Consider the following 15,280-nt stretch of genomic DNA (forward strand, 5'->3'; position numbering starts at 1 on the left):
TGAGTCAGTAGGAGGAAAAGTGCCCCAAGGGCCAGATAAAGGCAAGCAAAGGGTCACATTAGTCCCCTGGGCCGCAGTTTGGAGACCACCGATTTATACAGTAACATAAATGGCAATATCAATGTAAAAACAATACACAATGACAGTTTGATAAATAGATTTGTACAATCCTAGAAATAAAAAAGGTAAGTTGGATAACCTTGGAACTCAAGGTGTTTTTGCATATTGCAGAAAAAGGGCAAGGATTTACAGATTCCATTTATAGAAATTAAGCACAAAAAAAAACAATATCTTTCAACCTTTGTTTTTATAAGCTGGCCCCTCTATTTTGTATACATTGTATCCCCTAATCACATTATGGTAATTATTGCAGCTGGTTATGCAACATGTGCTAAATGTCAAACTTTGCAGTGGCAAATAATTCACCATTTCCCATTACGTCTGGTGTTGGAGTTCAGTGCACAGTTCACAAAGGATCTGATGCAATGTTGTATAAGAGAAATGAAAAGCATCATGTTTATGTGTAAAGCTCATTAATGCTTGAGGCTAATAGTCAATTATCTCAAATCCATCTCTGCTCAGTCACTGAACTGACATTGCATCCTAGGTCAGGACATTACTGGCAGGACGTCAGAACAATCTAATATTATAGGGGGCAGTGTACTCATAGATAGATATTTTAGCTAAGCCACCTGACAGGTTGTTCATTTTATTTTATATGTGTGCGTTTGCCCTTGTAAATGTTTATAATAATCTGATACATTTTCAGTGGCTCGTTTCCTTGGAATACCCTGGTGATCCTGTCAGTCCACATTTTTCCTACTTGTAAACTGACCACACCCAGCATGTAAGCAGCTCCGTGCTTGTTTGGTCGGTTTGTGTCCCAAGGCTTGCCGCAAAGAGCTACAGGACACCATGCTGACTCACTGGGGTTGATTTACTAAAACTGGAGTGCAAATAAGTGCAGCCCTGCCTAAAAAACAGCTTCCAGTTTTGTCAAAACTTAAAAAATGTAACAAGCTGAAGTTAGAAGCCAATTGGCTACTACCATGCACAGCTGCACCAGATTTTGAACTCTAGTTTTAGTAAATCAACCCCACTGTGTGCCTCTATCTCATGTAGACCATTTAATAGCCAGGCCACCCGCCCGGCACTGCTTTGGTAAGTGACAGCAGCTTTTAATGTCAAATTTCAGCCACTCTCAGCTAAAGGTTAAATTGGCTGACTGCTTCAGAAGCTGATCCACCCCCAAAAGAAGGCATGAAATAAAGTTGTGCAGTCAGGTGACCTAGAAATAAAAAAAAAGGGCAAAATGAAGAAACTCATTTTTTAAAATGTGAAAATCGGAATATGGTATCCAATTTAATATGTGCTTTTTGCATTTGTGCATTCACATATACTTCAAAGCGAACCTGAGCAGCATATATACCTTGTTTTTGCTCCCCTGCTGCTTTGTTCACCTGCCAGCTGAGAAAATACCTAGTACTTCATGTTATAGAGGATCAGGTGTACTCAATATCCAAATACATCAGCACTGTCAGATGGGTGTGGGGAGAGAACCATCATGGGTGAGCTCTAACTAGAGCAATTCAAAGCTTTCCGCATTCCTAAAGCTGAACAGGGCGGCAGATGAGTAAAGAAAAGGTGAGCATGTACTACTAGGGAGGGGGACACTAAAGCACACCTGTTGCTTTGTCTCTCATGGCTATAGCCAGAGCCGCTGATCGGGTGGCAACCGGTCCGCTTGTAGGGGGGCCTGAGCAGACAAAGGCCAACACAGGGAGGGGGGATTACCGATAGAGGACAATTGCAGAACTCTTCCTCCAGCAGCTGAAAGCTGGTCTCTCCCCCTCTCCCTGCTGCCAGCTTTTATCTGCTGAAAAAAAAAAAAACTACATTTGTCTCCCACTAATCCCCCTCCCTGTGCGGGCCCCCCTCTCCCAGCGCTGGCTCTAATGTTAGCTCTTGCCATCTCTACCTTTGTTTCTATCCCTCTGGGCCAGTTCACACCATAGAAATGCAGTCCAGGAGTGTTCAGATGCTTTTCTGCATGTGCAATTTTCACACGTATTTGAGGCGTTCCAGTGCGTTTTTGATGCAGTCCAGTGCATTTTTTCCCCCGTTATTTCTTAACCTTAAATAAGGACATGTGTGTTCCAGTGCATTTTTGGTGCATTTTACAGTGTTCCAGTACAGTCCAGGGCAGGAAAAATGCAGCATGTTCTACTTTTTTTCTGGAACTGGACTGGAGCGCACTGGAACTACAACCTACTTGTCATGCATTTTTGATGCAGAAAATAAAATGCACTGTACTGTATGTGGTGTGAACTGGCCCTCTGTCGCTCTGATCCCAGAGCTCCAACTGCCCAGCCTGTATATTTTTTTTAATCTCATCTTCATTTTTCTTAATTAACTCAGTTTTCAATTTAGCAGGAAGTTACGTTGCATTTGTGTCTGCGAATATTGATTATATTGTATATTTAGTGAAATATAGCTTTAATATTTTCGGGGGGGCCTGTCAGGTAGTCTGCATGGGCCCAATTTCTATTAGCAGCCCTGGGTAATGCACAGACTTTCCTTGAGGTGACAGTGTATGTAGAGACTCAACCCCTCCCTTCCTTCCCCAATCCACCGATACCTCTCCAGCAATTTCTCACCACTTCTTTTCCCTGTGACATCCACCACTGAAGTACCAGGTGTCCACTGGTGTTGGAATAAAGATGGATCAGTGATGTCACCTTCCCGATATGACAGTGCGTTGCATCATGGTAGGGGGTCACATCCTTCTACATACCTAGAAGCAATTTTGTTCTTTACACAGACAATGTCATTTTGCCCTGAATTTAAGCCATAGTCAGGGTTCAGGAGTAAATGGATATTCTTTAACAGGAATACCAAAGAAGGGCCAAGCTGACCAGGATATTCTAGTAAGGCTGGCCATACATTTTTACAATTTTCTTGTACAATTTTCATTTGGGATTTACCAAAACCATATAATATGAGGTCAAGCATAAACACTTTCAATTTGTATGCAATCAGGCAGGGCCTTGTACTACAGAATTGAAGGTAAATCAAAAGGAAATTGAATAAGAAAAGTGTATCTATATAATGTATTGCCAGCAAAAGACTCTCAGAAGCTGCTTTGACTTTTACACAAAGGTCTGAAATTTTAAGTAATTGCAGTTTAACCTTGGAGCCAAATCGAGCCTTCAGAGAAATTCAGCTAAATGCATTCCAGGTGCATAAAAAAAAAAAAAATAAAAAAAAATAAAGGCATGCAGTATCTCAGTGTGTTTTATTTCTAAAGCAGCTACAGCCTAAGCATAGAAGCCTGTCCCTGCCAGCAGCTTTGTGCCTAGCAGTGACCCATCTGCAGAAGTCAGACATCCCCCCATCTCCCATACTAAAAAGAATATGGGGCCTGCCCTGCAGTATAGGGGCAGGCTTTTCTACTTCAGCTGTGGCTTTTCTAAAGAAAGCAAACTGTAAAACTGGCTTGCTTGCAGTAATCATTGTGTTCTGCCAGCCGGGACGGCTACCCGCCGGCAGAAAACAATAGTGCTGCGGGAGGGATTTTTTTCCCTCCACCCATGATGGAAGGAAAGAAAATTGCATAGTCTATGGGCTGCTTAAGAATGTGCCCCTAGATTGTATTTAGCTGATGTAAATCGAATCGAATTAGGCTTTAAAAACGGGTGTTCTAGGTCTCTTTGTACTTCAGTGTGTTAACACATTGGTGATATCAGTATATAACTTTTATGTTGCGTTAATCAAGGCTATGTCACCAACACTCCAACTCCGTTATCATATGTTCCATTTGTTCTGTGTCTGCCCTAAAGAATACAAATTCTGTTCTGCTTAAGAGTGCTGAGCAAAAGATGTTTGATGGACAAAACACTAATTATATGCAAGTAAATACATCATCCAGTGAACGCATTTTCAGAATAATTCACAACACAACAAGAAAAAGGCAAATCAAAAGTAAAAAATAAAGCAGCAGCCGATCAAGGCAGATAAAAAATAAAAAGGGTAAATAAATAAAACCCCCAAATTGTGTGGCAATTTCAAAGGAAACAATATACAATGTATTTATTATGTTGCACACACAACAATCCCAATAAAATGATTTTGCTAAAAAAGTAAAGTAAATGGATGATTTCTTAGCAGATGAAAGGATTATAGCAGTTCTAGATGCGTTATTTATGCCAGCAGTGGATGAAGCATGATTTAAAGCCGAATTTTTAGAAATCATAAGTAAAAGCGGGGCTGCTGCTTTAAAATGAAAATCTCAGCGAAATAGGTTAGATGAAGCTGCTTGTGACAACTTATCTCACCGTTTCGTTCAAGCAAGTGAGGATCAGAATGTTTCTTGCCTATGTCAGCGAAGGACCGCACCAGTGGGATACGGTTACTCAGCTTCTTCTCGTTCTGATGGTGATGTCTTTTTAAGAGAGCTTCTCTGACACATTCCCTCATGGAATCATCCAGCTGTCCTGACGCAGTCATGTTGTCCAGCACCATATCTGCAATAACAGAATACCACAGGATTATTATAGGTCAGATTCAATACCCATGCATGAAGGTAATAAAATCTTTAGCCTTTACTACCACTTTAAGAACTATCTACAGCTTAAGGAAGAACAAGGAGTCCTGGAAGTGTTGGTTTGGCCCCCAAAGAAGCCTTGATCTCAACATTGAGTTTGTGTGGGATTACATGAAGGGACACAAGGATTTGAGACAGCATACCTCCACAGAAGATCTGTGGTTAGTTTTCCAAGATGGTTGGGACAACCTATTTGCTAAGTTCCTTCAAAAACTGTGTGCACAAGCACTGTGCGTACCTAGAAGTATTGATGCTGGTTTGAAGGGTAGTTACACCAAATATTGGATTTGATTTAGATTTTTTTCTTCTGTTCATTTGCATTTTATACATTCATAAAAACAAATGTAAATTATATATATATATATATATATATATATATATATATATATATATATATATATATATATATATACACACACACACACATACATACATATATACACATACACACACACACCCACCAATAAGGCAAGAATTGCAGAAGTCAATTGCTCCTGGACAGCTTCACATTCTGAAATACCGGTCGTTAAAAGTACCTGTAAATCACTACAAACTCATAAACACATGTCACCAAAAAATCCATGGAAATATTTCATAGAACATATAAGCTTATATTCGTCATCTCACACCAACTCAGTTTGGTGTGTTAAGTTTCTTATATCCCTTTATGAAATTATCATTAATACAGGAGAGACTGGAACTACAGTCAGGTCCATAAATATTGGTACATCGACACAATTCTAATCTTTTTGGCTCTTTACACCACCACAATTGATTTGAAATGAAACAAACAAGATGTGCTTTAACTGCAGACTTTCAGCTTTAATTTGAGGGTATTTACATCCAAATCAGGTGAACGGTCTAGGAATTACAACAGTTTGTATATGTGCCTCCCACTTTTTAAGAGACCAAAAGTAATGGGACAGATTAACAATCATCCATCAAACTTTCACTTTTTAATACTTGGTTGCAAATCCTTTGCAGTCAATTACAGCTTGAAGTCTGGAACACATAGACATTACCAGACGCTGTGTTTCATCCCTGGTGATGCTCTGCCAGGCCTCTACTGCAGCTGTCTTCAGTTCCTGCTTGTTCTTGGGGCATTTTCCCTTCAGTTTTGTCTTCAGCAAGTGAAATGCATGCTCCGTTGGATTCAGGTCAGGTGGTTGACTTGGCCATTGCATAACATTCCACTTCTTTTCCTTAAAAAACTCTTTGGTTGCTTTCGCAGTATGCTTCGGGTCATTGTCCATCTGCACTGTGAAGCAGTTCTGAAGCATTTTGCTGAATATGAGCAGATAATATTGCCCGAAACACTTCAGAATTCATCCTGCTGCTTTTGTCAGCAATCACATCATCAATACAAGAGAACCAGTTCCATTGGCAGCCATACATGCCCACGCCATGACACTACCACCACCATGCTTCACTGATGAGGTGGTATGCTTTGGATCATGAGCAGTTCCTTTCCTTCTCCATACTCTTCTCTTCCCATCACTCTGGTACAAGTCGATCTTGGTCTTATCTGTCTATAGGATGTTGTTCCAGAACTGTGAAGGCTTTTTTTAAGATGTTGTTTGGCAAACTCTAATTTGGCCTTCCTGTTTTTGAGGCTCACCAATGGTTTACATCTTGTGGTGAACCCTCCGTATTCACTCTGGTGAAGTCTTCTCTTGATTGTTGACTTTGACACACATACACCTGCCTCCTGGAGAGTGTTCTTGATCTGGCCAACTGTTGTGAAGGGTGTTTTCTTCCCCAGGGAAAGAATTCTTCAATCATCCACCACAGTTGTTTTCCGTGGTCTTCCGGGTCTTTTGGTGTTGCTGAGGTCACCGGTGCGTTCTTTTTTGTTAAGGATGTTCCAAACAAATGATTTGGCCACACCTAATGTTTTTGCTATCTCTCTGATGGGTTTTTTTTGTTTTCTCAGCCTAATGATGGCTTGCTTCACTGATAGTGACAGCTCTTTGGATCTCATATTGAGAGTTGACAACAGATTCCAAATGCAAATAGCACACTTGAAATGAACTCTGGACCTTTTATCTGCTCCTTGTAAATGGGATAATGAGTGAATAAAACACACTTGGCCATGGAACAGCTGAGCAGCCAATTGTCCCATTACTTTTGGTCCCTTAAATAGTGGGAGGCACATATACAAACTGTTGTAATTCCTACACCGTTCACCTGATTTGGATGTAAATACCCTCAAATTAAAGCTGAAAGTCTGCAGTTAAAACACATCTTGTTTGTTTCATTTCAAATCCATTGTGATGGTGTATAGAGCCAAAAAGATTAGAATCGTGTCAATGTCCCAATATTTATGGACCTGACTGTAAGAAAAACAGAAAATCAACATGGGCATTACTGATTGAAAAAAAGTTAACTTTTGTTGGTACCAACAATCAGGTTTCAAGCTAAATTCTCCTAATGCAGGCTAAAGGTTGAAAGACAAACTGTGTGGGGCTGATATGACAAACCACATGTTCAAAGAACATTTCAAATGTCACCAATTAAATTCAAACTAAAGCAACATATTTCAAGCTGAACCCTGGGAAAGGGTAAAACCTCCCCAATACTTCTTTACGTTTGCTATAGTGAAAACATGCATGTTACCTTTTTAGCATCTGCATAGTTTTGGCGAAACTCACATTTTAAAATGACTTCATCACCTCTTAAAAAGGCAAAAGCAGCTTTGCCTGGGCATCATGAGAAGGTCTTTTAGTTTCTTTTTTATTACCTACTGTGCAATGATGACCTCCTCTATCTGTATTTTTAGATGGCCTTGGCAGAAAAGTGGGGACACACCCCTACCAGGGCACAGATAGCAAGCAAAAAAAAAAAAAACCCACACACCACTGCATTTCTACTAAAAAAGTGCTGACTATTGGTGAGTTTTTCCTACTTTGTCTCAGTGACCCACAATCAGAATATAGATAGGAGATATCATGAGCTGCATGCACACAAGGAAGTAAAGTCTTATGTACACATAATACAATAAAGCCCAGTGAATGTACTACATGTAGGGAACATTTCAATCCTCCGAGATCAAATTTAATTTTAGTGCTTGAGGAACTGGAAAGCAGCCATCTGAAGTGATGACATGGCATGAGAACTAGAATTTCCAGTAAACTCTGTTACCTTTGGAACTAGGTACAAGTAACAATACTTGTTTTCAAGTACTCGTCGATATTGATACTTTTTTTTAATGTTATGTGACAGTGGCACTGATATGCAGCACTGATGACACGTGGACTGTGTCAGTAGTTTTTATTTTTACAATTTATTTTTTTTATTTAAAAAAAAAAAAAATTCCCCACAATGATTTCTTTATTTTGGAGGGGGGGGAGGAGTGTCAGTGTGTTTTTAATTTTGTTATTATTTTTACAATTTAACCTTTTCAATATTTATTACAATTCTTCATTTACCGACTCCTTCCTCCTCTCTCCATCCTGACAGATCAAGGACAGAGGGGGCCGAGGAGCACGGAGTCAGTCAGGGGTGATCGGTGCGGCGCTGGGGAGTAGTTACAAGCACCGATTTCCCTGTATAGGATTTCAGTAAAGCAGCTGTAAGCCACAGGAGGGAGAGCGAGGGAGGAGGAGAAGCGGCTGTCAGCTGCTTTATTGAAATGTATACAGGGAGATCTGTGATTGTAACTCATCCCCAGCACCGCCCGATCACCCCTGACTGTCCAGGTATCAGATTAAGCGTGGGAGCATTTGCCCAAGTACAAGTACTCTCACAGTTGGGAGCCGGTCACAGTCTCCTGTCATGCAAACTGGATGTGGTGAAACCCGCATCCAATTCGCATCAGTGTGAACCCAGCCTAAATCTTTAAAATATCCCCTGCAAAATCATCTGCAGTTTAAGGCTGGGCTCACACGATTTGTGGAGCGGCTCGCAGCAGGGGGGTCCAGTGCGTCCCCGTTCTCCGTTTCAGGGGCGAATCAGGTCCGAATTTTTGCCTGAATTTAGAACTGAAACAGAGCCAAAGATGCACAGGACCCTTCTGCAGTGCGCTCCACAGCCGCCCCGGAGATGTGTGAACCGCCTCCATTGAGAGCCAGTCACACTCTCCTGTCATGCGAATTGGATGTGGGAAAACCGGCATCCAATTCGCATAAGTGTGAACCCAGCCTTAATAAACCTTTTGATCCCAAATCAGGAACTCTTCCACCACGCATTACCTGCAATTTCCTCTATGGTGCTGGCTCTCATGTCCAACATCACTGTGCCATTGAGTATGCAACTTCTCAATTCAAAGAGGCTGTGTAGTGAAAGCGTGGCCACGTAAGGCTTACTCCATCGGTCTCCACCATCTTCAACATCTTCCTCAAATTTCAGCCATCTGAAACAAAAATCAAAATGCTAAATGATGCTTTTACACCAATTTGGGAAATACTTACGATGAACAAGATTGAATCAACTTAATTATTATTATTTCTATCAAAAGATCACATTCTTCACAAAACACCATTTTATGCTACTAGCAGGCGACTATATTTAAAGTGATACTAAAGTCCTCTTTTTTTGTTTAAAAAAAACAAACATGTTAAACTTACCTGCTCTGTGCAGTTGGTTTTGCAGAGAGCAGCCCAGATCCTCCTCTTCTCTGGTCCCCCGCTGGCACTCCTGCAACCTCCCTCCTGCCAAGTGCCCCCCACAGCAAGCAGCTTGCTATGGGGGCACCTGAGCTAAGCCACTGCTCTGTGTCCAGACACAGAGCTTGGCCCCGCCCCCTCTCTCCTCACTGGCTCACCGACTTTGTTTGATAGCAGTGGGAGCCAATGTCACCGGCTGTGGCCTCTGCCAATGAGGAGGGCAAGTCCCAGACAGCCCAGACTCTCGTGCAACATCACTGGATCGAGGTGGGGCTCAGGTAAGTATTAGGGGGTCTGATGGGGGCTGCTGCACACAAGTTTTTTTTTTTTTTTTTTTTTTTATCTTGAGGCCTCACACTGGATGTTATAATAACGTTATAAAAATGCCAGTAGCTTTGCAGTGAGTTTTTCAACTTTTTTCAACAGCGCTTAGCGTTTTTCCGCGTCAGCGTTTTTTTTTTTTTTTTTTTTTTTCCAATGGATCAAAAACGTTAAAAAAACGCTGGTGAGTTTGAGCGTTTAAGCGTTTTTACAGCTGAAAAACGTCTCTCAGAACCCACTAGTTTGTTTTTTTTACTGCTCAAAAACGCCACTGCCCAAAACTGCTGATAACAGCCTATGTGTGCATGGACACATAAGATAACATGATGGTGAGTTTAATGACTGTAGAAAAAAATGTCTACAGCCAAAAACAGCTGCTGTAAAAACGTCCAGTGTGCATGAGGCCTTAGGTAAAGGTTTATTTGTTATAAAAAAATAGTTAAAAATAAAACACGTTATACTTCCCTTCTCTGTGCAAGGGTTTTGGCCCCGATCCTCCTCTTCTGGGGTCCCTTGGCGGCGCTCATGGCATCTCCTCTTCTCAAGTGCCCCCACGGAGAGCCGCATTCCATAGGGGTAGCCGTGCAAGCACGCTCCCGAGACCTGCTGCTGCGTTCATTGACACAGACAGCAGGACTCGGCCCGGCCCTGCCCCCACCCACCCCCCACGTGTCACTGGATTTGACTGACCGCAGCGGGAGCCAATGGCTCCTACTGCTATCAATCTATCCAATGAGGACCAAAGACAGCGGCTGGAGCTGCTGTGCTCGTCCTTGTCACTAGAACAAAAGGGTTCAGGTAAGTAAAAGGGGGGACTCTGGGGGGCTGCTGCACTACAGAAGGGTTTTCCCCCTAATGCAGACAAAGCATTAGGGGGATAAACTGTGAGGGTTTACAAGCCCTTTAATGCATAGAGTGCATTAAGATAAAGAATCGTTTGCCTTTAGAGCCACTTTAAAAAACTTAATTTTTTTTTAAGGCTAAAAAACTGTTTTGGGTGGAGATTATATATATATATATATATATATATATATATATATATATATATATATATATATATATATATATATATATATATATATTTTTTTTTTTTTTTTTTTTTTTTAAGCAGGACCTAGGCGAGTCGAAAACCGAAAAATTCTTGGTCATTCATTTTTCACATCACCAGTGTGCTAGCTGTAACACGCAATTTAAATGTCGAAATGGAAAGTGCTCGATCCAACTTGCTGGATTTTGTTTAGAAAAATAAAAGGATGACACAATCGTATGCGCCATTTTAGTTTTTCGATCGACAGAACATATGGTTTTCTACTTCTCTATGGTTGGCCTTAGATTTATTTCTTTTTTTATCCAATATGTCTAGCATTTTTAGGAGTTTGTGACGTTTACTATTAAATTTTAATTTAGCAGTTCCTGAGTGGCGGGGCTGTACTCACTATTTTATAAGTAAACATTTCACTTTGTAAAAGATCTCTTTGATGCCAGTTTTAATCACATTGCCTGGATAAACAGTTCAATGTTCACTGCTAACTCCAAGTTCTTCTGAGCAGAGCAGAGCGTAGTACCGGATTTAGGGCTAGTACACAAGTGCTGGGTGTCTATATTTTAAATGCATTGTTGGTTTAGCCAAATTTCATTCAATCTACCGTGTTGCATTAAAAAGGATCATACGTGGATATGTGTTGTATGTAGTGGTGCACAGAAATGAAAACTCTAGTGCCAAAACCGAAAATTCAGGATGCACTTGGCTGAAAACTGAAACCAAAAATGGACAAGGATGGGGAGGACTCCCCTGGCCTGGGTGTCGGGATGGGGAGGACTCCCCTGGCCTGGGTGTCGGGATGGGGAGGACTCCCCTGGCCTGGGTGTCGGGATGGGGAGGACTCCCCTGGCCTGGGTGTCGGGATGGGGAGGACTCCCCTGGCCTGGGTGTCGGGATGGGGAGGACTCCCCTGGCCTGGGTGTCGGGATGGGGAGGACTCCCCTGGCCTGGGTGTCGGGATGGGGAGGACTCCCCTGGCCTGGGTGTCGGGATGGGGAGGACTCCCCTGGCCTGGGTGTCGGGATGGGGAGGACTCCCCTGGCCTGGGTGTCGGGATGGGGAGGACTCCCCTGGCCTGGGTGTCGGGATGGGGAGGACTCCCCTGGCCTGGGTGTCGGGATGGGGAGGACTCCCCTGGCCTGGGTGTCGGGATGGGGAGGACTCCCCTGGCCTGGGTGTCGGGATGGGGAGGACTCCCCTGGCCTGGGTGTCGGGATGGGGAGGACTCCCCTGGCCTGGGTGTCGGGATGGGGAGGACTCCCCTGGCCTGGGTGTCGGGATGGGGAGGACTCCCCTGGCCTGGGTGTCGGGATGGAGAGGACTCCCCTGGCCTGGGTGTCGGGATGGAGAGGACTCCCCTGGCCTGGGTGTCGGGATGGGGAGGACTGGTCTCGGGCTCAGTGTGGATGAAGCCTGGCGAAAGCACAGCACGCATATTCCTGATGGGTGTCTGGCTCCGCTCCCCCTCCCACCTTCCTTACTTATCAGTCAGTGTCCTGGTTGAGTGGCGCACTCATCTCTGGCAGTCCGGCCTCCTCCTCTGCCTTCGGCTTCCCTTCCCCTCCTCACACAACAGGCGATCCCTAGGCCCGGCCAGAGCCTGCAGGCTGCCTCCAGTGAGCGCTATGACAATATGAAGGCTGCACAGCATCCCCAGTCTGACTGCGACAGAAAACAACAGGGACGACTAGACAGCTCTGACTGACGGCAGCCAGATACCAATCGCCAGCCGGCTTGAACGGCCCCAGCCAATCTATCAGACGGCGAGGCGGCCTAAACAGCCTGGCTCAGGCTGCCTAGAAAGTCCACGCATCAAACTCACATCAACAAGCGGGTGACTGGTTGCTAGGACATTTGAGGAGCGTTTTATTTTATTTTTTTAACCTCACTTGCTACCCATCCACAATGTACTGCGGGCATGCGGCCGGTGTAGGCATAGTGACGTACCCAATCATTCACGGCCAGGACCCACTGATCGGCTGTATGCAATCACAGCCAAAAGCTCAGTGTTGATAACAGCGTCAGTGCGGAAGGCGATTAGACACTATCGCAGCCCCATTATAATTCATGGATCACCGTCACTAGTATTTAAAAAAAAAAAAAAAAACTCTCTCTATTAATACACATACAGTCAGGTCCATAAATATTGGGACATCGACACAATTCTAATCTTTTTGGCTCTATACACCATAACAATGGATTTGGAATTAAACGAACAAGATATGCTTTAACTGCAGACTTTCAGCTTTAATTTGAGGGCATTTACCTCCAAATCAGGTGAACGGAATTACAACAGTTTGTATATGTGCCTCCCACTTTTTAAGGGACCAAAAGTAATGGGACAGATTAACAATCATCCATCAAACTTTCACTTTTTAATACTTGGTTGCAAACTCTTTGCAGTCAATTACAGCCTGAAGTCTGGAACACATAGACATCACCAGACACTGGGTTTCATCCCTGGTAATGCTCTGCCAGGCCTCTACTGCAACTGTCTTCAGTTCCTGCTTGTTCTTGGGGCATTTTCCCTTCAGTTTTGTCTTCAGCAAGTGAAATACATGCTCAATCGGATTCAGGTCAGGTGATTGACTTGGCCATTGCATAACATTCCACTTCTTTCCCTTAAAAAACTCTTTGGTTGCTTTCGCAGTATGCTTCGGGTCATTGTCCATCTGCACTGTGAAGCGCTGTCCAATGAGTTCTGAAGCAGTTTGCTGAATATGAGCAGATAATATTGCCCAAAACACTTCAGAATTCATCCTGCTGCTTTTGTCAGCAGTCACATCAATAAATACAAGAGAACCAGTTCCATTAGCAGCCATACATTCCCACGCCATGACACTACCACCATCATGCTTCACTGATGAGGTGGTATGCTTTGGATCATGAGCAGTTCCTTTCCTTCTCCATACTCTTCTCTTCCCATCACTCTGGTACAAGTTGATCTTGGTCTCATCTGTCCATAGGATGTTGTTCCAGAACTGTGAAGGCTTTTTTAGATGTTGTTTGGCAAACTCGAATCTGGCCTTCCTGTTTGTGAGGCTCACCAATGGTTTACATCTTGTGGTGAACCCTCTGTATTCACTCTGGTGAAGTCTTCTCTTGATTGTTGATTTTGACACACATACACCTACCACCGGGAGAGTGTTCTTGAACTGGCCAACTGTTGCAAAGGGTGTTTTCTTCACCAGGGAAAGAATTCTACGGTCATCCACCACAGTTGTTTTCCGTGGTCTTCCGGGACTTTTGGTGTTGCTGAGCTCACTGATGCGTTCTCTCTTTTTAAGGATGTTCCCAACAGTTGATTTGGCCACACCTAATGTTTTTGCCATCTCTCTGATGGGTTTGTTTTGTTTTTTCAGCCTAATGATGGCTTGCTTCACTGATAGTGACAGCAATGAATCTATGAAACTTTGAATCTCATATTGAAAGTTGACAGCAACAGATTCCAAATGCAAATAGCACACTTGAAATGAACTCTGGACCTTTTTATCTGCTTCTTGTAAATGGGATAATGATGGAATAACACACACCTGGCCATGGAACAGCTGAGCAGCCAATTGTCCCATTACTTTTGGTCCCAATATTTATGGACCTGAATGTACATACACACACACAAACACACACACACACACACCATGGTTTGTAGGCACTATAACTTTCACACGAACCAATCAATATGAACTTATTGGTATTTTTTTTATCAAAGTCATGTAGTAGAATACATTTTGGCCAAAATTCATGAATACATTTTACTGAATAAGTTTCATAGTGGAAAGAAAAAATGTTATTTTTTTTCCCCAAAATGTTCAGTCTTTTTTCGTTTAGATCACAGAAAAAAAAAAATCCAGTGGTGATAAAATGCCACCAAAACAAAGCTCTATTTGTGTGAAAAAAATAATATAAATTTAATTTGTGTACAGTGTTGCTCAATTGCCACTGCCGAATAGCAAAAAAAAGTGGCCTGGTCATAAAGGAGGTAAAATCTTCTGGAGCTCAAGTGGTTAGATGTGCGTTAAACGTGACGCAAACGCAAACAACAACTCGTGTGAGCACTAAAGGTGCGTTTGTTAAGTGCCAGCATTTTGAGCAAGTGTGAACAAGGCTTTATGAGCAAACACGTGCAAAACACATCAAGATGATTTAGGATCCATGTACGCAAAATACGTTCTGCTCATGAAAAAAAAAACTTTGTTTAATAACGTTACCATCATAAATCTGTCTTGTATGAAAGTCTTAAAGCTGCATCCCATAACCTTTGAAGAAAACCACTGCTAAATCCAACACAGGATAGCTGTGGGCTTAAATACTCATGTTCATTGAAGTTACTTCTGCAGCTCACAATGAAAAAAAAAAAAATTACTGAGAAAGTGGTATCCAGTCTAGAATTTGTCCTTATAAGATACTTATCTGTAAAAGGATAGAAATTAAAATGCAAGGGAGCAACAAGTTCAGGAGCACCTGTTGCAACATATAGATCTGTCAGCTACTATACTTTATGTATCACCCTAAGTTTCATAAAGGAGGTAAAGCAGCAGGGTCTAGTTTCACAGTTCACAGTTCACATTACCAGTTCAAGCCAATAGCAGCTTTCTAGGATTCGAACTTAAGAGATTGGTTCTTTGAGAATTGTGCACTCACCCATCTTTGTTATCCAAGGACTCCTGCACAAGGGCACATAGGGCCATAAACTATGAAAACTGGCCATAT

The 15,280-nt window shown here is 42.6% G+C and overlaps 1 protein-coding gene across 7 annotated transcripts in view; it reads right to left on the reverse strand.

The window, feature by feature from the left end:
- SLC4A7 (solute carrier family 4 member 7) overlaps positions 1–15,280 on the reverse strand; it is a 202,781-nt gene that overhangs the window by 67,525 nt on the left and 119,976 nt on the right. For 5 of the 7 annotated variants that reach the window (XM_073630274.1, XM_073630269.1, XM_073630271.1 and 2 more), the window contains exons 5-6: positions 8,794–8,954; positions 4,335–4,523 (exon numbers count right to left, since the gene is read on the reverse strand). In XM_073630274.1, coding sequence (XP_073486375.1) covers positions 4,335–4,523; positions 8,794–8,954 — 350 coding nt within the window. The remainder of the gene's footprint in view (positions 1–4,334; positions 4,524–8,793; positions 8,955–15,280) is intronic. The other 2 variants (XM_073630273.1, XM_073630270.1) reach the window with 1 other exon arrangement.

This window comes from Aquarana catesbeiana, linkage group LG05, assembly GCF_042186555.1.
Source record: "Aquarana catesbeiana isolate 2022-GZ linkage group LG05, ASM4218655v1, whole genome shotgun sequence".
Classification (NCBI taxonomy): Eukaryota; Metazoa; Chordata; class Amphibia; order Anura; family Ranidae; genus Aquarana; species Aquarana catesbeiana.